Source organism: Nymphaea colorata, chromosome 14, assembly GCF_008831285.2.
Source record: "Nymphaea colorata isolate Beijing-Zhang1983 chromosome 14, ASM883128v2, whole genome shotgun sequence".
Taxonomy (NCBI): domain Eukaryota; kingdom Viridiplantae; phylum Streptophyta; class Magnoliopsida; order Nymphaeales; family Nymphaeaceae; genus Nymphaea; species Nymphaea colorata.
In genome coordinates, this window is record NC_045151.1 from 7,405,206 (window position 1) to 7,427,168 (window position 21,963).

The following is a 21,963-nucleotide window of genomic DNA, read 5'->3' on the forward strand; positions in this document are numbered from 1 at the left end:
TATTAATTTTAAAATATTTTTATTATATATGTATATAATATAAATATTTTTATTTAGTTTTATTAAAATTGAATTGGGCCAAGCAGGGGCAGAATAGGGATGAACCACACCAGACAATTCGAGCCCCTGACCAGGCTTATGATGGTCGGGCCTGAGCCTGGGCTGCAAAGATGGGACCTGGGCTGGGCCGCATGCCCAGCCCTACTTGCCAACGGTTGCTCTCTTTCTTCTGTTTCGACATGACTTATTGTACTACTTGAGCATAAGGCGATTGCACCTCGATAAAACCACACGCACTAAGGTTTGATCTGTCTTTGGTTCACGGCCAATAGCGAACGCACCGTCCCTTGTTCTCGGCCGAACGCGCAAACGTAGTCTCCAAAAACTAGGATTCTATAATTTGGTTGTAGTAAAAAAATAAAAGGAAGACGAGGGGTAACAATTTTGGTGGCCAGTCCAATTCAGGCCAGCTCACCGAAAGATTATGAAGATTACGTAGTTCGGGATCCCGCTCGTATTCATTGAAACATCATTGAGTCTGGCAAAATCGGAACGGATCTAATTTAATATAGTTAGATGTAGTTTCAGTTTCGGACGCTCTCGTAGGCTTTTCTAAACAGAACCACCATCAATGTCATGGATGATTGCCAAAAGGAAAAAGAAGAAACTTTTTTTCGTGAAGCCGGTTAAACGGGTATAGATTTGGATCTGCAATCAAATAGACCCGATCCTTGCAACATCCCGGTTGGACTTGATGTAATGTTAAAAGTCCAATCCTTGACCAAGGGGATTCGGGGTTGGTCCGTGTCCGAGCCGAAAACAGAGGACTTTAGAGAGGTTTTGACTCAGACGTGAGGACTGTCCCCGGGATTTCAGGTGCCGGCGTTGGCTTCGTCTCTCTCAACAGTCGACCCGTTCCCCGTTTCGAATAGGTCCTCTCTCTGCGACTCGCGGCACCGAGTCAAGGTAAGAAGTAAGAACCCCTTGTTTCCTCACCCAGCACTTTTCGGAAGACGTGGCTCCCTCGAGTTGCGCTTGTCGTTGAAAAGGAAAAGAAGGGAAGCTGGTAGAAAGGAAAAAGAAGGGGGGGGGGGGAAAGGAAAAAGGAATGCCTGCTTTGACTGGCTTTCTCTCCTGGTCGAGGAGAGAGAAAGCGCTCAGTCATTCTTTTACAGCCATCGATTTCTCCTTCCTCTCTCCCTCTCTTTCTCGCTCTCATTTTTCCTCTTTTTTTTGTCTGTATAATTTTATTTAATAAACTCGGTTTTCTTGTCGTATCTCTGCATTCTTCGTCGTCTCGTATAGTCGGCGGATCTGGAAGTTCCAGTGTTTCTTTAAGATTTGTACTCCCACGCGGTTGTTTCTTTTTGAATCCGGCAAGATCTTGATTTTCAGGGGCTTTTTCTTCTGTATGCGCCGAGTTTTACGGTTTGGAAGTGCAGTCGGCGAGGAAATTAAGTTTTCTTTGAGCAACGCTGAGGTTCCCGGCATCTCTCTGGCTTTTGGGGTTTGGTAGGCTGCATCTTAGGTTATTGTGGCTTGCTCGGAGGAAGATCGAGTTGTGACACTGCTTTTTCGAGACTGAAGTAACGGAATCACTTGAGATTCTGAAAATGCAGGTGAGTTAGGGCCTACGGCGAGAGAAAGGAAGCGAGTTCTAGGACAATGGAGGTTCTAGTCGACAATTCCGGTGAAGATGCGGTGAAAAAGAATGGGATAAATGCGAAGACGTCTCCAGGCGTTTCTGGTGACAGCGTCAAGAAGAGCTCTAGATTTGCTAAACCTACCGTTTCTTCGGCGAATAGGGTTTCTGCTTCAACCAGGAATGCGCCAGCAAGTAGCTCGGTTTCAGACTCCAGCTCTAACCGACTGCGATCCAGTTCGACTGTTTCCAGTGCAAGTCCCGCCTCGACGAGGGGCTTGGTCAGGAGAAACAGCATTGGAGATATTCAGAGGCGGCCTGGAAGTGCTTCGGCTAACGCTGCCTCTCCAGCGACTTCGGAAGGCGCCCGACCTTCTCGGCGAGCCTCACTGCCCTCTTCTATTAATCTTCCGGAGCAGAAGAAGCCTGCCGTGCCATCGGTCACTGGAACAAGGCAGGAATCTCTTCGTAAAACTGCTTCTAAATCCCTGGCCTCGTCTCCACGAGGCAGCAGCAATTCGTCTTCCGAGTCGTCTATAAAGAAGCTCAGTCCATCGCCATCGACGGCAACAAAGCCGCGAAGTTCGTCTCTGCTCTCGACATCTTTGAGTGCGGGAAGCGGAAGCTTCAGAAAGATGCCATGTTCGCCGTTATCCGCCACCTCGCCGACCGTGAACAGTGGCTCTAAAGCCCGGTCATCATCTTCCTCTGTAGAGAAGGGCAGTTCTGCAACGTCTGCGCGGCGAAATGTTTCAACTCCAGACAGTAGAGACTCTCGCTTCATCGTCCTCCCACAGGTGGAAACAAAAGTTGGCGACGACGTCGTATGTTTTTACTCCTCAACTCTCGTGATTTTCTTTGAATTATTCACTTTCTCGTCTTCTTGTCTGGATGCACGTGCCTGTTTGTTTCTTCTCGCCTGTCTTCGTAAGTGCGTCAATAGACATAGAGTAGCTGAGTAAACGAAGATCATGTGAATACTTGGGAAGAAAAGTGCAATTATCTATACTTGGATAGGTTTCAGCTATCCAGGTAAAGCTAGGTAAACTAATAGTCTTAATCAAGTGGATTAACCACTTATCTACTGTTGTTAGCATTATGACACACGAGCGTCACTATTGTGGGCATCCATTTTGGCAGTTGGTTCTTTTAATAATCCTTTTGAATGGCGACCACAACGTTCTGAAAAAAGTAATTTCCACTGCATACTGCCTAGAAAACAACAATTTCCAACTTCCTCACTTGATTGCGGGTTTACTCTTTGTTCTCATTTTCTGTAGAGGCTGGATCTTCGGGGTCATAGAATCCGTAGTCTTGAAACAGGTGGCTTGAACTTATCACCAAATCTGGAGGTAACTCCTTCTGATCCTATATGTTCTTTGTACTTCCCAGTAGGTGTTTTTGTGTTTTCTAATACATTTACGGCTGGCTTATGTTCATGAGCATGAATCCGTGTCATGGCCTTATTCTACTTGCCATGGGTGATACTTCTGCTGCATGGAGGAACAAAGGATTCTTAAGTGGTATTTAAATCAGCAACTTATGTGACCATTTACTCGGGAAAAAAAAAGTTCTTCTGTACTTCCAATATTAGAAAGCACGGGAAAGTTATTTTGTTAATCAGATCAAGCCTCCAAAGCTAACTTACTTTTCAGCCATCCTTTACAAAGACAATAGATTAAAACTTAAAAAAGAATGCCTTCAGCTTTGTAGGGCGACAATCATTTGCTTCTTTAGTACGTCCTTTGACTAGATGCAAATGAACTAGTGCAGCAGAAATTTTCATATTGCAATCAATGTTGTAAAACCCAGGAAGAAATCTGTATTGGTGGGGGCCACAGTCAGGTAAGTCTAACGAAAAAAATTTGCAAGTTAAAATTTAATATAAAAAAGATCACAAAAATAAAAACAATAAAAAAACACAAAAATATAAGTAAATTGGAAAAAAATTTCTATAAAAAACATGAATTGAATAATGTAACACAAATAACAAGTATATGCTGCCTGCAACATGCACACATTCATTCAAAATAATAAAAACAGGCTACTTAAATTACTCTCGTTACTTAAATGAGTATAATAAATAAATAGCTTTTGTTTGTGCATAAGTTACTCCTTACTTAATGGATCATAAAACATGAAATTTTAATTTTGAACGGCAGAAGTAGACTCTTGTGGGAAACCCTGAAAGCTCCATTTCTTTGCATGATGTGAACCCTAATTTGTATCGTTGTTTACTTTAAATGTGTGAGAACGGCTTTTATGATGAATAAGAAATTTAAACTTTAATGTAAAACAAAAGGGTTTTTTTTTTAGGTCGCCATTTTGTGGAGGTGTCTTGTGTTTTTTTTTTTGGGGGGGGGGTGGGGGAATGGTGGTGTTGTATCCTAAATTACACTTCATATGGTGTAGTTACCCCTCTAAAAACTACTTTTGGAGGTGGACTTTAGCGTTTTTCTTCATAATTATGATACTTCAGAATGCATCGATTATACAACATGTTAAGTAGAACGGTGGTCTCAACTGTCACACTTGAGGCAACCATTCTGTGATAGAAATCTAGCACCAATATCTGTAACCAGAAAACAGTACTCACGCAGGAAGATAGAGAGAGAGAGAGAGAGAGAGAGAGAGAGAGAATGAAAACAAGAAGAAGCTATAGCCAAAATGGTTTGCATGACCTCTATTTATAATCTCATTTCCAGAATTCTAAGAGTCTCCAATCGTAGAATCCTAGGAGATTTCACAAGCTCCAAGGACATTAATTACATCATAGAAACCTAAGAGACTTCATATATTACAAGGATATTAACTACACATAGAATCTTAGGAGACTTCACATATTACAAGGATATTAACTATAACATAGAATCTTAGAAGACTTCACATATTACAAGGATATTAACTACAACATAGAATCCTAGAAGACTCTTCACATGTTACAAGGACATTAAATATCTTAACACATTCTACAAGGAGGTGGAATCCTATGAGACTCCTCTTCAACGTGCTGGTGAAGGATTTATATTTTAACACCCTCCCTCAAGTTGTGCAGAGTTTTGCACCATGTACAACTTGCCTTTTAAAAACCAAAATCGTTCCTTTGTTAATCCTTTTGTAAATAAGTCTGCAACTTGTTCGTCTGTACGAACATAATTAGGTTGAATCTCCTTGTCTTCCACCTTTTGTCTAACAAAGTATTGATCAATCTCAATGTGCTTTGTTCGACCATGTTGTATGGGATTAAAGACAATGTTGTATGTGATTAAAGACAATGTTAATAGCGCTTTGATTATCGCACATTAACATTGACGTTTTAATCTTTTCTCCAATGTCTTCTAGCAAATGTCTAACCCATGTAATTTCAGCAGTACCTGCAACCATGCATCTGTATTCAGCTTCAGTGCTGGATCTTGCTACTGCCTTTTGCTTTCGACAACTCCAAGACACAAGATTACGTCCAATGAAAATACAGAAACTAGAAATGGACTTTCTTTGATCGGGATCTCCAGCCCAATCTGCATCTGTGAATGTCATAAGTTGATGTCCAGTAGTTATATTTTCACTCTTTCCATAAACTAAGCCATCTTCTGCTGTCCCTTTAAGATATCTTAATATTCTTTTGACAGCATCCATGTGAGTATCTCTAGGTGCATGCATAAATTGAGATACTTGATTCACAACATATATAATATCTGGTCTAGTAAATGTAAGATATTGAAGTGCCCCAACAATACTTCGATATTGCGTAGGATCTTCATATAACTCCCTATCCTGAGCCCTTAGTCTTTGATTTAAAACACAAGGAGTTCCAACAGGCTTACAATCAGACATACCTGACTTTTTCAGCAGATCCAACGTGTATTTCTGTTGTGTCAATGTGAGGCGATTATTGTGCCTATCAATCTCCACTCCAAGAAAGAATCGTAAATCACCAAGCTCTTTCATTTTGAAGTTTTGCATCATCAAAACTTTAGCTTCTTCTACGTGTTTTTTTGAATTGCCTGTGATAACAATATCATTAACATATATAAGAAGTAAAGTAAATATGTTTTCCTTTCGATAAATGAAAAAAGAGTGATCTAGAGGACATCTTCGAAACCACATTCTTGAATCTTGCAGGAGAAACTGTCAAACCACGAATGTGAAGCCTGTTTAAGTCCATAAATAGATTTTCTTAGTTTGCAAACCCATGCATGAGAGTCTCTTTTCTTGTATCCTGGAGGTTGTTCCATATATACTTCATCCCTTAAATCACCATGAAGAAAAGCATTCTTCACGTCCATTTGATGTAGTCTCCATGCATATTCAACTGCCAATGATATAATCACGCGAATTGTTCCCATTTTGATCACAGGGATGAATGTCTCATCATAATCTTTTCCATATTGTTGTGTAAACCCTTTTGCTACTAACCTTGCTTTGTGTCTTTCTATGCTGCCGTCAGGTTTGTATTTAATTTTGTATACCCATTTGGAGCCCACTACGTTCTTTTCGTGTGGCCTCGGAACGATCTCCCATGTTCCACATTCATGCAAGGCATCCATTTCTTCTTTCATAGCCTTTCTCCAATGATGTGATTTTGATGCTTGATCAAATGAAGTAGGTTCTTCCTCCTTGCCAACTTTTGCCATTAATAACTGAAAATCAAGTGATAAAGAATCATACCTAACCCACCTGTGAATGAGATGACGAATGCGTTGGGATCTTCTAAGGTGGGGCATATTGTCTTCTTCACTGTGAGCATCTCTGTCCCTTAGTCGTCGACTGTAGATAAGACCCGAATACCGATGTGCATCGTTGCTCTGTTCTTCATTATTGCTTTCGAGATGACTTGATGACTGTGTTGGGCCTTCTTGATTTTCACTTTGAGCCATGTCCGACGGTTGTATTGCTCTCTCTGGATCTTCATTTTGAGGCACATCATTTTCTATAACAGGATCTGCATTGAATAACTGTGTACTGGTCCAGGGATCATAAGATTCAATGGTCATAGGCATTTTATTTGTATCATCAAAACTATGTTCATCAAAAATGACATTTCTTGAAGTTTTGATACGTTTAGTTGTTGGATCATAGCATCGAAAACCTTTATATTCATCAGTATATCCAACGAATCTACATTGAATAGCTTTGTCTTGAAACTTGTTCTTCAAGGCAGCATCAACGTGAACATAGCATACACAACCAAAAACCTTCAAGTTCTTGTAATCAAGTTGTTTGCCGAAGAGTGTAAAATATGACGATTTAGACATCAAGAGTGTCATAGGCAAACAATTTATTATGTATACAACAGTATGGAAGGTTTCAGTCTACAAGGAAATGGGCACATTAGTATCATGCATCATGCTCATGGCGCTTTCAACTATATGTCGATGTTTCCGCTTAACTACACCATTTTGTTGTGGTGTGTAAGGGCAGGAGATTTGTCTAGTTATACCTTTTTCACGTAGAAATTCAATAAAATCAAGCGAGGAATATTTTCCTCCTCCATCACATTGAAAATGCACCACATTGGATGAAAATTTGGTTTGAATCATGGCATAGAAGTTTCGAAATATGTGGGGTACTTCTGATTTGTGTTTCATGAAGTAAATCCAGGTGAAACGTGAGTAAGAGTCAATGAATAAGACATAATATCTTGACCCAGACATGGAATCAATAGGGGCTGGCCCCCATACATCAGAAAAAATAGTTTCAAAAGGTTTGGAAGCCTTTTGATTTATATTATGGAAAGGTAAAACATGACTCTTACAAAGTCCACAACTTGAACATTTTTTGATACTTGAAGTAAGAGGTAAACTTGATCTTGGAATGAGACTATCTGTGACAAGTTTTTCAATGAAATGTCGACCACAGTGTCCTAGCCGACTATGCCACAGATCAGACTCCAAAAATTGGTTAGGGCCCCTTACTTTTGATTGAAAATGGCAAGAACTTGGCACTGATGACGCATTATGAGAAAGAGAAAATGTCTTCAATCCTATATCAAAAGTGGATGAATCCTTGGGCAGACATTCCTTGAGGACGTACATATTCCCTTGACGCTCCCCTCTAGCGAACATTTTCTTCGTTTGGAGGTCCTTGACATAGACAGAAGAAGGTGTGAATTCAACAGAAGAGCTTGTATCATCAATGAGTTTAAAAATGGATAGGATGTTCTTTTTGATATTGGGAGCAAGAACAACATTAGACAGTGATTGAGACGAGGATGACAATGGAATATGTGCATTTCCAATATGTGTAATGGGTTGAGATTTTCCATCACCTGTTATAATGCAACTTCTACCGTAATGAGGGGATAAGTTAGTCAATTTACCTGCATTTCCTGTCACATGGGTAGCTGCACCTGAATCCAAAAACCATTCTCCCTGCTCATTTTGCTTTATAGTCATCTTTGAGAATGCAGTCATCAATAGCTGTTGCATATCTTCAGCGGTGGATTTAGAACTTTGTCCTCCTTGTTTATAATCATGTCTTACCCCTTTGTTTTTATTTTGAGGATTAAACCAACACTGTGCCTTCATGTGCCCTTTCTTGTTGCACTGAAAACAAATTGGTATTTTTCTTGAAGTATCCAAAGGAGACATACCTTGGTTATGTGGTGTTGGTAGAATGTCACGACCAACATGGTTGGAGTTCCCATGGCTCTTATCAAACTTTACATTCATAGCCATCACATTTTGACACATTTTGGGAGTTCCCTTGATCAGTCCTTTCAATGACTTTTTTCATATTAATTTCATGTTGGAAAAGTTTACGTTGTAGTTCGTTGAAGGAAGGCAAAACAGGAAGGACCTCAAGAACTGTAATAAAAGCATGATAATCATGCCCAAGTCCATTCAAGGTTTGCTGCACCTTTTCCTTATCAGAAATGTTATTCTTGAGGCAGCAAGTTGGTCTGCGACGGCCTTAATACGCCCAAATAATCCATGATAGACATTGAACCTTTGCTCAAATTCTGAAATTCTTTCTTTGAGTACATAATTCGAGCTTCTGATATTTAGGAAAGGGTATCAGCAAGGGTTTCCCATAATTCTTCTGGAGTACAATCATCAGAAACTGAAAGTAACACTTGTTGAGATAAAGTGGACAAAATATACGCAAACAGACTTTGGTCACGTCTCATCCACACAGCATGTTCAGGGTTGCTGTCTTCATGAACAACAATAACTTCTCATGCCTCATTTTTTATTTCCTACAAAACGGATATTGGTGGAGCCTTTGTTGAATCATCGAGATGTCCAAAGAGGCCTTGACTTCTTATGAAAGGCATGATTTGCCTTTTTCAGATCAGATAATTCTCATGGTTGAGTTTTTCGGTAATAAGGTGAAGAAGAAAACTTGAGGACATGTCAAAATGCGAAAGGTTTTCCATGACAGCAGAAAGGAAGGGTATATAGGTAGAAGATGAGAAGGAAAGAAGACACGATATAACAAGATATGTCTTTAGGTAAGCAAGAAGAAAAAAGAACAAAAATTACGCAAGAGAAAAGTAAATTCAGGATAGAGACAAGATGAGAAAAGAGTTCTAACCTGATCAGACCTGTTGGGGCATTTCGTTTGGTAGAGATAATGTAACCTGGCGCTCTGATACCATGATAGAAATCTAGTACCAATATCTGTAACCAGAAAACAGTACTCACGCAGGAAGAGAGAGAGAGAGAGAGAGAGAGAGAGAGAGAGAGAGAATGAAAACAAGAAGAAGTTGATGAGAAGAAGCCGTAGCTAAAATGGTTTGCACGGCCTCTATTTATAATCCCATTTCCAGAATTCTAAGAGTCTCCAATCATAGAATCTTAGGAGATTTCACAAGCTCCAAGGACATTAATTACATCATAGAAGCCTAAGAGACTTCACATATTACAAAGATATTAACTACAACATAGAATCCTGGGAGACTTTACATATTACAAGGATATTAACTACAACATAGAATCCTAAGAGACTCTTCACATGTTATAAGGACATTAAATATCTTAACACAACACATTCTACAAGGAGGTGGAATCCTAAGAGACTCCTCTTCAACGTGCTGGTGAAGGATTTATATTTTAACATTCTGCACCCAACTGCACTTGTCATGTTGCTTTCTTTGCCCTGAATTTGCTCTACAGTTACTCTTTTTTTTTTTCCTTCCTAGGTTTTCCCAGTCTGTCTTTAATAGTTAACACTTTTTAGTACAGTTTGTTTATCTCAGGGACAATCTCTTATCATCACTTGAGGGTATTGAGATTTTAAAGCGGGTGAAGGTATGCACATACAACCTACATGCAACAACATATTTGCCCTGTGCCAGTGGTTGTTCCCTTGTGAATTGCATGTAGTGAATGCCTGTGCATGCTGCTAGCAATTTTAAATCCTGTTTCAGCATACTGTAATTAATTGAGATTTTCTTAAGTTGAATTTGATGTATGACAATAAAGTTGGTCTTGTAGGTACTGGATTTAAGTTTTAACGAGTTCAAGGGTCTTGCATTTGAGCCTCTTGAAAATTGCAAATTTCTGCAGGTACTTTTGCATATTTGTTCTATGTTTGTGGAAGTTGTAAATTGTAACTGCATTTGCACATTAATGTTCATGATGCAATGTGCTTTATAGTAATAGAATCTTTTTCCTCATTGAAAGGAATAGGTTTCTCTGTTTCATCCTCTTATCATAAATTGCATTTCCTTCTTTGTTCTCTTGTTATCTAGAGGGTAGCCCTCAATACTGATTAGCTATGCAGCAATTGTATCTGGCAGGAAATCAGATTACATCACTTGCAACACTTCCAGAGCTTCCTAATCTAGAGGTATATCAACTGTACATCACATTGTCTGAGTGGTGAGAACTAGGTCATGTTGGTATTACGTCCCTTGGTCATAGCACCAATTAAGTTCTCTTAAATTATAAATTTTGATGTCATCTTTTTCAGTTTCTGTCGGTTGCTCAAAATAGGTTGAAATCCCTTGCAATGTCTACCCAGCCTCGGTTGCAGGTTAGTGTTCATCAGCAGTAGCTATTCCTGTTCTTCAGCATGCATGTTTCTATTAGCTTAATTCAGACAACTTGCCTCATGTCCGTGCTGGTTACTCCGTTCATGAATTTGTTTGATCTTTATTACATTATAGGTGTTGGCTGCCAGCAAAAACAAGATAGTGACTTTAAAGGCTTTTCCGCATTTGCCACTTCTTGAGGTTAGCCTATCAATTATATAGCTGAACATTCTTATCACTTTCTTTAAACTTCCCCCAGCTTCTTTGTGTAATTATGCCTCGAATATTTTATCGAACTATTTGATTTTGTGTGGTTTAGAGTTAAGGATAAAATTCTTGATTATGTGACAGTGCAGACAGCTCCTCAGTTTTACAGGATAACAGGCTATATATGGACATACAATTTTGCTGACATATTTACTGTTGTGTGGGTGCCTGATCTTCTAAACCTTGATGACTTGCTCGTTCTGATGCTTTTTCTGCAGCATTTACGTGTTGAGGAAAATCCTATCCTGGAAATGGCTCATGTAGAAGCAGCGTCAATCCTGCTGGTTGGCCCCACATTGAAAAAGTTTAATGACCGAGGTATTGAGTGATATTGTTGCAGCTTTTGTGGTTGGGATAGTGACAGTTCGCATTATGCTTTTGCTTCTTTATGGTACTCAGGGAAGAACTGCATCATGGAGTGTTACTCTTGCATCATGGTTTATAGAAGAAGTCCATTGTTCATCTCTATTTGTCATACTCTACTTTGGGGGAAATTAGGATGCGGATTTCGAGTCAAATATTTCTAACACACCCCCACATTTTCCCGAAAGATTTTAGACTTCCTTAAGATGTATAAGGCATTTCTTCTATGATGCTTCTGTTTTTCTTGGTTGTGTAAACTTTGGTATTATACAGATCTGTCTCCTGATGAGGTCGAACTTGCAAAGCATTATCCTCCTCACACTGCTTTGTGCATCAGAGATGGGTGGGAATTTTGTCGTCCTGAACTGGCTGCAGGCAAGTCCTACATGATTGCTCCTCTTACAAATTCCAAAGCTAGCCCATGTGTTTATTACTTCATTTCTATAAATGAACCATTGATCTTCCATCTCTTTTTAACGAGTCAGTGTCTTAGTTGTCAAGGCGGCTAGGCACTGCCTAGGCACCGGGACTAGCCAAAAAAGGCATCCAAAAGTTGTTGCAATTTTGCTTAGTTATTTTTAATTCTAAAATGTTAGCTTTATGTTTTATGTGTTAAGTTAGCATGTTAGCAAGTTAGGCATGGATGTGGACTGACAACTAGTCCACACCTAGGCGACGCCTTAACAACTAGGTTCAGTGCGAAGCGAACTTCAATATTAATCTAGAAGCTGTGCAGCTTACCTGTGTACGGAGGAAGAAAGGGAAAGCGGAAATGCAAAAATGATGTGAAAAGAGAATGTAACTTATGTTTCACATGTTTTAGCTGAAGATTGGGAATTCTGCACATTTAGATAAACTCATAAACTTTCTGTTTATTATGAATTGCTTTCTTTTGGATCATATATTAGCTCAAAGATGTTGATATTTTGATTCCTTATCAAGGGGATATGGGGGACTGCATTTCATAGATGTTTTCTTTTCATGTAGAGGACTGATTGTAATCACTCAAAACTATGGAACAGATTCAACTTTTAGGTTTCTTTTTGAACAATGGAAGGATCACATGCCAGCAGGATATGAGCTGAAGGAAGCCTCCGTTGATCAGCCTTTTGAAGAGGATGCTTGTCATTGCCATTTTGTTTTCACCAAAGATCGCATGCTGACTACTGAGTTTGATCTGGTATTAAAGTATCAATGGTTTATTGGAGATAGAACACCCACAAATTTTGTTCCAATTGAGGGTGCAGTCCAGGAGGTAGGCTGATCACTTCTACATATACCTCCTTGCACGTACTATTGGGCACCATATTCAGATGCTATTCGTGAATAGGCATGTAGATATGCAATGCATATGGGAAATACCCACTCATGTTAGTTTTTGTTTGTGATAGATTGTTTGTGATAGCAAGTGTACGTATAAGTTTGTACACCAAAGAAAAGTCAGTGTAATTTTGTCACTGTGTCTTAGGTGTACTGGCCAAAGCATGAAGAGGTAGATAGAGTTTTGAAGATCGAGTGCACTCCAATATTGAGGGAGACTGAGTATCCTCCGATATTTGCAATCTCTACTCCTGTTTCTCCTGGTACGTTTCTTCTGCTCCTTGGTGTTTTGCTTAACCAATAATATGAAAATTATGTCCATCTTGTAAACAAAGCTGTTAAACAGCTACATCAGTCAACAAGCAACGACACTTAGGCCTGAACAATATCACAGATCTGTAATGAAAAGCAAACTTTGTTGAATAACAACAAATGCTGTTCAAAGAGCACATTTACATCAGGAAACATTATAGATAGCTATTTATCCAAAAAAAGTAGATTGAAAGGGAGAACAGAGCAGATGTGAGCTTGCCATTGGACTAGCTCTAATGGCTCTTTTTGAGCTAGTCAATGCCTTGGGCAGAGCTTGTCCTTAGAAAGATATAAAAATACAGAAAATTATGAATGAAAATCTACACAAAAAAATCACCTACGTGTGTATATATATATATATACAAACACACATATATACATACATATATATTTATTTACATATTATATATAGGAGGTAAATCCTCTGGCCATCTAGTCCTCTATCCAATCACCACTGCCCAATGCATTGATCAGGTGGTCTGCTGTTAGAGGCTGAAGGATTTCTCCATCCAAACCTGGACGGAGAGTATATATATGTATAGTTTACATGTATTCTAACACTGCTCTCAAATTTATGGTATAATTGCTGAAAGTTTGGTTAAAAGAAAGTTGAATCTTGGAGGACATAGGGTTTAGTGAAGAAATCAGGAAGCTGAAATTCTAAGCCAACATAATGTAATTGTATTGACTTCTATAGAAGTTTTCGTGGATGAAATGATATCCATCTTAATGTGTTTGATTCACTCATGAAAAGTGTGATTTTTGGTCATATAGATAAAGTTTTTGTCGCCACACACAATTTAGTAGGCACCTCCATCTTAATCTCCATATCAGATAAAAGTTATTGAAGCCAAATTATTCCCATAATTGTTCCAGAATTCAGCTTCTGTAAATAGAGAAATTTTTTACTGCTTTTTGCGTTTCCACGAGATGAGAGACTCACCTAGAAAAACACAAATGGTAGTTGTTGAGTATCTATTATTAGGATTTCCTTCTCAATCTACATCAGTGTAAGGCTATAAGCAATTAAATTCAAAAAAATTTACCTATCCTTCAATATATTTTATGATTTGAAGTACAACACTCGTATGAACTGAAATTGGAGCATGTTGAAAATTTGAAATTGACTTACCCCATGAACCGCATGAGCAATGTCTAGTTGAGTCAGATACCTCAGAGTAGGGTTATTCAAAGGAATCCAGTTCTCCAACTTCATCTTTGTCCTACTTCTTCTGGAGTTTCAACAACTTTGTCATATGTTAACCCTGCCTTGACGATAATACCTCCAGCAAATTTGATTTGTGACAGGAAGTATCATCTAGTAGAGTATGCTACCTCTATTACAAAAAAGTATGTAAGAGAACCTAAATTTTCCATTCAAGAGACTGTTGTAAAAGCCTTTTAGTTTATCAACTTTATCTGATTCCTTCCTTGTCACATCTACATACAATAGCAGTATAACATTGCCTGCAATAGAATTACTGACAAACAGGGTTGTGCCAGTCAGACAAGTATGAAGATCACATTCAGATATAACAATATTGAAGTGATTGAACCAAGCTTTGGAGGCTTGTTTGAGCCCATACAAGGCTTTTTTATCTTAAAACTTTTCCATGAGGAATAAGAAAACTGGGTGCGCATCCATATAAACCTGTCAGTCGCAGACCTAACAGATGAGTTTCTGAGTTTGGTTTATTTCTGTTACTCTCTGTTTTTGTGTTTTCCTTTTAAGTATTTCTTTTAAGCAACGGGTCAGATCCAGTTAGGCCTGTAATAAACCCAACCCATGACATTATTTATATAAGCACGATTAAGGTACTAAACCCTAATGAAGAAGATTACATTTCGTGAGAGAAGCTGGGCTTCGAGTCATTTGGTGTGTTAGGGTGGAATTCTGTGAATTCTGCACGAGGAAACTGACAGCTGCATGGTAGCTACCAACCTCTTCTTCAAGTTCACCAAGGAACATTCTTGACACTACTATCACAAATATTGTGTCTTTTTCAAAAAGACCCGATATTTATGTTGAAAAAATTAGAATGGAAAAAACCTATAGCTTTTGAAAAAAATGTTAGTATGAATTTAATGTGCTCTTTTTGCATTCTAACCATGTTTTTTCGCATTATTTTTAAGTTTTTTTTTGCTTTAAAGTTCAAAAGTTAAATTATTTATTTTCATTTCTATCATTACTAGAACATCATTTTTATCATTTTTTTAGTTTTTTTATGTTTCCTTATTAGTTTCTCATTTATTGTTTTTCACGAAAATTTTAAGATTTTTTATTTTTGTAAAAAATTGCCAAGTTTTTCACGAGAATAACACCTTTGCCGAAAATACCTGAAAGAAACTTGGTCTTTAAAAACTTGAGAGGCGAGAACGACATTTAATAATGCTTGGTATCCATTTGGCAGATGTTCCATCTTTTAATGGATGCAAGAGCTATAAGAGTTTGAACAGTTGTCATTCCTGCTATTGGAGCAAAAGTTTTTTGGTAATCTATTCCTTATTCTTGGATGTGTCCTTGGGTGTTAGTCTAGCTTTATATCTTTCTAAATATTCGTCATTTTTGTTCTAACATTAGAAATTCCTTTACACGGTCACACCCTATGGTTTTCCTAAGGGAAGGTCTATTTCCCATGTCTGGCCCTTTTAAGTGCATTTAGATCACTTTTTTGCCATTCTTTGTATGCTTTGTCTTCATTAGAAGTAAAATATTCAAAATAAGAGTGCATAGTAGTAAAGCAAGCTCTATATCTAGGTGCAAAAGATTCATAGGAGACAAATTGATTTGGTGTCATATGTTCCCTTAGATATCCTAAGTTTTCTCTCAATATGTGTAAAATCCTCAATGGAAAAAGAACCATTTATCTCATCATGAGTGCCTTCAAATCAGGATCTATGTCTTCTATTATAAGTTCCTTAGATTCTCCGTTCTTCTTGTTGTTAAAAGCATTTTCTTCTTCATAGTCATACACATCATTATCAAACCTTGAATGATATTTGAATGAAGGTGGGTAGTCCTTATAATTTTGAGTCGTTTTATTTCTTTCAAAACCTCTTTCTTATTCAACAAAGCTTACATCTTTTGAAACAATTATTTTGTCAAATCATACCGTTATATCCTTTCTAAGGTTCTGAGTATCCAACAAAAACCCATCCGATAACTTTTAACCTTAGTTTGTTAGCCCTATCATTTAAAACATAACATTTAATCTGCAAACTCTAAGCCTTCCATAATGTGGTTCATATCCAACTAATTTTTAAGACTTTTGATCAAGGTTTTAAAACCCAGTGACTCGGGACTCGACTGGGCTGTTGTCGGCTTGTGACTCGGTGGGTCAACTCAGTGACTCGGACTGGGTTTTGTTAACTTTTTTCTTTGAAGAAATAACAATGTATAACTTGTCTTTTAACCATAAAAAGATTATAAAATGACCTAATTTTTCTTATATGATAAAAAACAAGTCAATCTAAAGTCAAGTGAAAGTCATAACTCATAACTAAATTATATTTATTATTGTAATAACTACAAACTGAAAAGTAAAAGCTATGCCATTAACAACATTGATCATCATCAATCAAAGTACTGCTGGTACTCTATTGTTGGTATTCTATAATTGCACATGAAATAGACATTCATGAGCATAGAGGATTTATTCACAATCTAACTTTTCTTCCATCAATTCATTGACGTAAACCCAAGAATCTCCATACTGAAAACAAGTTAAGTATAGACATTTAGGCTTTAGCCAATAACATCTCATTTTAGCTCTGTCCCACAAGAATCTTCCATTAATTCATTGTTGATGTGTTGTTCAACATGATCTTTGATGAATTATCCCAAAATTTTACAAAAAATTTTCAAATTTATTTAAAATAAACTTTCCTTTGAAATCAGTCCTTAAAATCTTTATGTTAGCATCAAATTGATTTTCTTGTAAGGTTGTGAAAATTCTTGAATGAATCAAATATCTAACATTTGAGTCTCATATATATATATATATATATACAGGAAAATTGAAATCAGCTGGCTACCTCTACGGCCAGATATTCCTTTTTTTTTGTTAAAAAAAAAGTTTGTCACTGAAAAGTTGAAAACCATTACAAAAGGTGCATTCCGTTGCCAAAACTTGTGCCCAAGCAATTGCCATCATTAATGTACATTTTCTAAGCATTTACATGTATTCAAAGTTTCAAACACATCTTTTGGCATATATTTTTTTTCTTTTGCATTTTATTTCTTACCTTTTTCTGGTTTTATGTGTTATTAGTTCTTTTACTTGACTTTATCATATTATTCATGACTCTTGCATTATTTGTTGCCTAACTTCTAATTGCTCTAAAAGGTTAAAGAACAACTACACTTTGTTAGACTGCTCAACAATTTGTTGTATTTGTGTTGTATATTTTTATCCCAATTGCATGTCAGGTTCAGGTTTATCTTGTTTGTTTAAGCGTTACTAGTTTAGATGGCAGACATGACTAACGTAGCATTAGCTTTATTATGCTATAACAACTTGAAGTGTTATTCTCGAACCTAACTAAGTGTACCCTCATTTTTTGTCAATTTTATTGATATGGCAATTTTATTGATATGGATGGTGTGGTAGCTCTTTGTGAAAATTTACAATTTATATTTATATGGTTTCATTAGTAAACATTTTCATTCGTCAGACTAGTGGTAGTGTCATGGGTTGAGTTTTCAAGCCATTTCTGGCCTGCATGGCACCAAGGATTGCCACAAGCCCTCAGCCATCCTGGCTCAATCTTAAAGGTAGCATAAGCATTCTTCAATCTTTCGAACTGTGGACCAAATGAAGAGTGCTAGACACTCGACAAACTATCAGCCTAGGTTTTATCCTATAGTAGGCCATCGACAAGCCGTGGCCATTAGGCCATGCAGAAAAAGCCATTCTTCCGAGTGTCTATCTACCTCCATACAAAATCTGGGTGGAGGGAAGACTTCATTTGGGAGGAAGTCCTCAGCCAAAGCCAGTAGCCAACTAGATATCATTAAGCAAGGCAGCCGACCATCCCCCTACTCGATGATGAACTTCCACTTGCTCGGCCCTACGCCATCATATGCGGTTGTGGACACAACCTATGCCTCCACCAGGAGTATTAGGGCTAACCCATGTACACTCCTATGCATAACTTAATGCTACACATGGGAACCTTATCGACGGGACTGCATCTTTCGAAGGGACTATTGTCCATGCTGATGCTTTGTCGGTGCACCACCACACCACACATCCAAAGTGCATTCCTTTCTCTTTGACTTAGCGTTCGATTGGATCTCACTTGCTTTTCGAGTAATGTCAAAGTTGGCTACACTATCATTCCATACTGCTCGCTTAGTCGGACTATGTATAGTCGGTCCACAACATTCTCCTACCACCAAATCGTTGACGTCATTGTCGATAGTTGCTTGCATGAGAAAATCCACGACCATCCCCTTCTTTCCTTCTGCCACATTCAATCCTCCTCCTGCCGGTTCCCATGAATCATTCATGGCTTTGCGTTGTCCATCCACCTACTTCTGGCCATCTCTGCACAATGATTTGACACGATGTTGTTGATTGTTCTTGGTTTGCCGACATCCATTTGGTTGATGCAGCCTTTACGTCTTGACTACCTGCCTTATCAAGTGTATTGGTTCTAGTCCAACTTCGTGTCTTCTCACTTTTCGATCACATTTAGCACTCTTCTCACTTTTCGTTCACATTTAGCACTTTTCCTTAGTAAAGTCTGTGACATATCTAATGACTATTAAGTACCAAATTTTCAAGAGGTGCTGCCAACCAGTACTCACCTTTGTGTACCATTATTTGTCTTAGTGAAATGTAGAACCTTGCTTTTCTACTCATGATGCCTAGATACCGTCCTCAGAACCTTTTCATCTGGCTAACACTATGGGGGTCACTTGAACATGTGTCCTCTGAACATGCCTCAAACCATAGGGCGCATCACAACAAGCCAACATTGTTCAGAACAGCTTGCTAGATGCTTCCCAACATCAAAACTTTTAGTTTTTGTTCCCTTTTTTAAACTCATTCTTGAGTCTTCTTTTCTTTGTCTTTCAAATTCTTCTTGAGAAATCGTCCTACTCTGATACCAATTTGTCATGGGCCGACTTTTCAAGCCATTTCTGGCCCGAGCGGCGGTGAGGGTTGCCACAAGCCCTCGACCAACCTGACTCAACCTTGAAGGTAGTGGAAGCATCCTTCAATCTTACGGACCGTAGACTAGACGAGGAGTGCTACGCACTCGGCAAACCGTTTCCTAGGATTTATCCCATGATCGGCCATCGCCAAGCCATGGTCATGAGGCCCAGTTAAAACAAGCCATTCCTCCAAACGCCTACCTACTTCTATACGAAATCTAAGTGGGGGATGACTTCCCTTGGGAGGAAGTCCTTAGCCAAAGTCAGTTGATGACTAGATCTCATTAAGGAAGGTGACCGACCATTTCCTTACTCGACAATGAGCTTCTACTTGCTTACCCCCACTTCATAATACGCTGTTGTGGACACGGCCTATGCATCTACCTGGGGAATTATTCTTAACCCACATACGCCCCCATGTGTAGCCTAACACTGTGTGTGAGAGTTTTGCTGACGTGACTGCATCTTCTAAACTCTGTCACACGGGTACTCCTCCTAAGGAGAAGTTCCTGCACGGTACGGGTATGACATGGGTACGAGTACGGCCTTGGGTACGGAAGGGCACTGCGTTGACCGTACCGAGCGCGGTCAACACACCCAAGGTCATTTTTGACCTTTTTCAGACTCGGTCAAAGTTGACTGAGTCCAAATTTGTCCGATTTAATGCTAACGATTTTTACATTTTAATGTTAAAATTTTCGAAACCCTCATTTTAATGTCCCACTTCCCTCTTTTTTCTTCATTTTTGCTTAGTAGTGTTCGGATTCGTTTTTTGCTTCTCTAGCTTCTTTATCTTGTTATGTCAGTAAAAGTTTATGTTGTTCTTTTGTTTGTGCTTATGCTTCTGTACACGCATGATTTTCTTCGGCCTCAGTTGAGTAGTAAATTTGCGACTGAGGAGAATGAGAATAAAAAATGATAAATTTTGGATTATGATTTATGAATATGTTATTCTGTTTGTACTTTTTGATATATATGTGCGAATATGTTATTCTGTTTGAAATTTTTTGACATATATATGTATGTGCATGTGTGTGTACGGCCGTACCCCCGCACCCAAGTTTTTTAAAAATGGTCCGTACCCGTACCGGCACCCGTACCCGTACCGGCACCCGTACCCGTACCTATGTGACATAGCTTCTAAAGGGATTACCAACCATGCTGCACTGATATGCTTTGTGCTCGCACCACCTTGCCACACATCTCAAATGCATTACTTTTTAGTTGACTCAGCAACCGATTGGATCCCACTTGCTTCTTGAGAAAAAATGAAGAAAAAAAAAAAAAAAGAAAAATTCATGATATTTTGAAAAAAACAATAAAAATTAATTTATTGTGATTTTTTTCATTTATTTTTCATTTCAGTTTTGGTTTTCATTTTTGTCAACTTTTATTTCATTGTTTTATTTCCTCTTGTTTTGGGTATTTAATGTGGCCTCCTATATGGAATACAATGCTTCTTACTTTATCATTTTTATCGTTTTAATTCGATGTGTTTTTGTCTTCTTATTAGTTTCTCATGTATTGTTTTTTCACCTAACCCTTTGATCTTTTATTTTCCATTTTTTAAATGCTCCGAGATTTTCCCAAAAAAGGAAAAAAAAAACAACTTTGCTGAAAAATACCTCACTGATAAGTACTCGAAAACGATATTTGTGGCTATAGACTGGATGAAAGAATGATTGTGTAACTCATTGGCTTCCAAAGTGTTTATATGCTGACTGCTGAATCTTCAGCATCACCTTTTAATCATTATTTCATGTTGTTGACCCATCCATTTTGCTGATTCCCGTTTTCTAAGGAACTGGTTGCCCGAAGGTTGTGAACTTACGTGTTGAAGGAGATCTTGTAGAGGGAAACGTGCTCAGAGGTATCGCAGAGGTTGCTTGGTGTGGAGGAACACCTGGAAAAGGAGTTGCTAGGTAGTCTTCTTCCCTCCCAAAAATATTGTAGATCTTTGCTGGACTTTTGAGCAGATTATGATTTCTTTTGCTCTTATTCTTTCTTCTTTTCTTTTGTTTCAGTTGGTTGAGGCGTAAATGGAACAGTAGTCCAGTTGCAATAATTGGTGCGGAAGACGAGGAGTATCGGTTAACACTGGATGATATTGGTTCAAGTTTGGTCTTTATGTATACACCTGTTACAGAAGAAGGTGCTAAAGGAGAGCCTCAATACGCTATGACTGATTTTGTGAAAGCAGGTAAACATGCTGTAATGTTTTAAATTGTTTCCTTTTGGTATTTCACAATTGGATCCTTTTATTTCCTTTTTTGTGATATCTTGCATAACGGCTGTGGGAATTTGTTGCTTTCTTCGTGAGTGATCAAGAGTTTCTGTTGCTTGTTGTCTAGGAATGTTATAAGTTATGAGCTACTTTCTTGCAACCTAACTTTTTTTTTTTTTTGGCAACATTTCCAGCTCCACCATCAGTTAGTGATGTGCGCATTCTGGAGGATGCTGTTGAAGGAAATGCGATTGTTGGTGTAGGTGAATATTTTGGAGGGAAGGAAGGTCCTAGCAAGTTCAAGTGGCTTCGTGAAAACAAGGAAACAGGGTATGCTGATTGCCACTATCAGCTTTGGAATTTTGTAAAATTGATGGCTGATGCTGCAGGTGGAATATAATTTGTGCGCAAGGTTGCACACTCACAGACACACATGCCTTGAAGTTTCAGGAAATATTTTATGCATGGATGTGTCTACAAACTACATTTTTTATGTTTTAATCTTCATAGTGATTGCCTTTTTTTATTGTCTAATATTTCTTTTACTCTTACTTCAGAGGCACAATCAATTTGCTGTCTAGATCTTTAGTTCACTCAGTGCTTCTCCTCTCATCTTCAACGGACTCGACTAATCTTAGAAATTTATGGAAGGAAGATCTTGGAAGTTTTTTTAGAAGTCTTAGCCTATCCAAAAG

The 21,963-nt window shown here is 38.3% G+C and overlaps 1 protein-coding gene across 2 annotated transcripts in view; it reads left to right on the forward strand.

Moving 5' to 3' along the window:
- The first annotated feature begins 1,080 nt into the window (after positions 1 to 1,080).
- LOC116267561 (187-kDa microtubule-associated protein AIR9) overlaps positions 1,081 to 21,963 on the forward strand; it is a 79,271-nt gene continuing 58,388 nt past the window's right edge. The window contains exons 1-14 of one of the 2 annotated variants that reach the window (XM_031649362.2): positions 1,081 to 2,466; positions 2,923 to 2,994; positions 9,829 to 9,894; positions 10,081 to 10,152; positions 10,370 to 10,435; positions 10,559 to 10,621; positions 10,755 to 10,820; positions 11,105 to 11,204; positions 11,523 to 11,624; positions 12,272 to 12,504; positions 12,718 to 12,832; positions 20,846 to 20,966; positions 21,069 to 21,244; positions 21,463 to 21,598. In XM_031649362.2, the coding sequence (XP_031505222.1) occupies positions 1,666 to 2,466; positions 2,923 to 2,994; positions 9,829 to 9,894; positions 10,081 to 10,152; positions 10,370 to 10,435; positions 10,559 to 10,621; positions 10,755 to 10,820; positions 11,105 to 11,204; positions 11,523 to 11,624; positions 12,272 to 12,504; positions 12,718 to 12,832; positions 20,846 to 20,966; positions 21,069 to 21,244; positions 21,463 to 21,598 (2,189 nt within the window). In that variant the 5' untranslated portion in view covers positions 1,081 to 1,665. The remainder of the gene's footprint in view (positions 2,467 to 2,922; positions 2,995 to 9,828; positions 9,895 to 10,080; positions 10,153 to 10,369; positions 10,436 to 10,558; positions 10,622 to 10,754; positions 10,821 to 11,104; positions 11,205 to 11,522; positions 11,625 to 12,271; positions 12,505 to 12,717; positions 12,833 to 20,845; positions 20,967 to 21,068; positions 21,245 to 21,462; positions 21,599 to 21,963) is intronic. The other variant, XM_031649363.2, reaches the window with a different exon arrangement.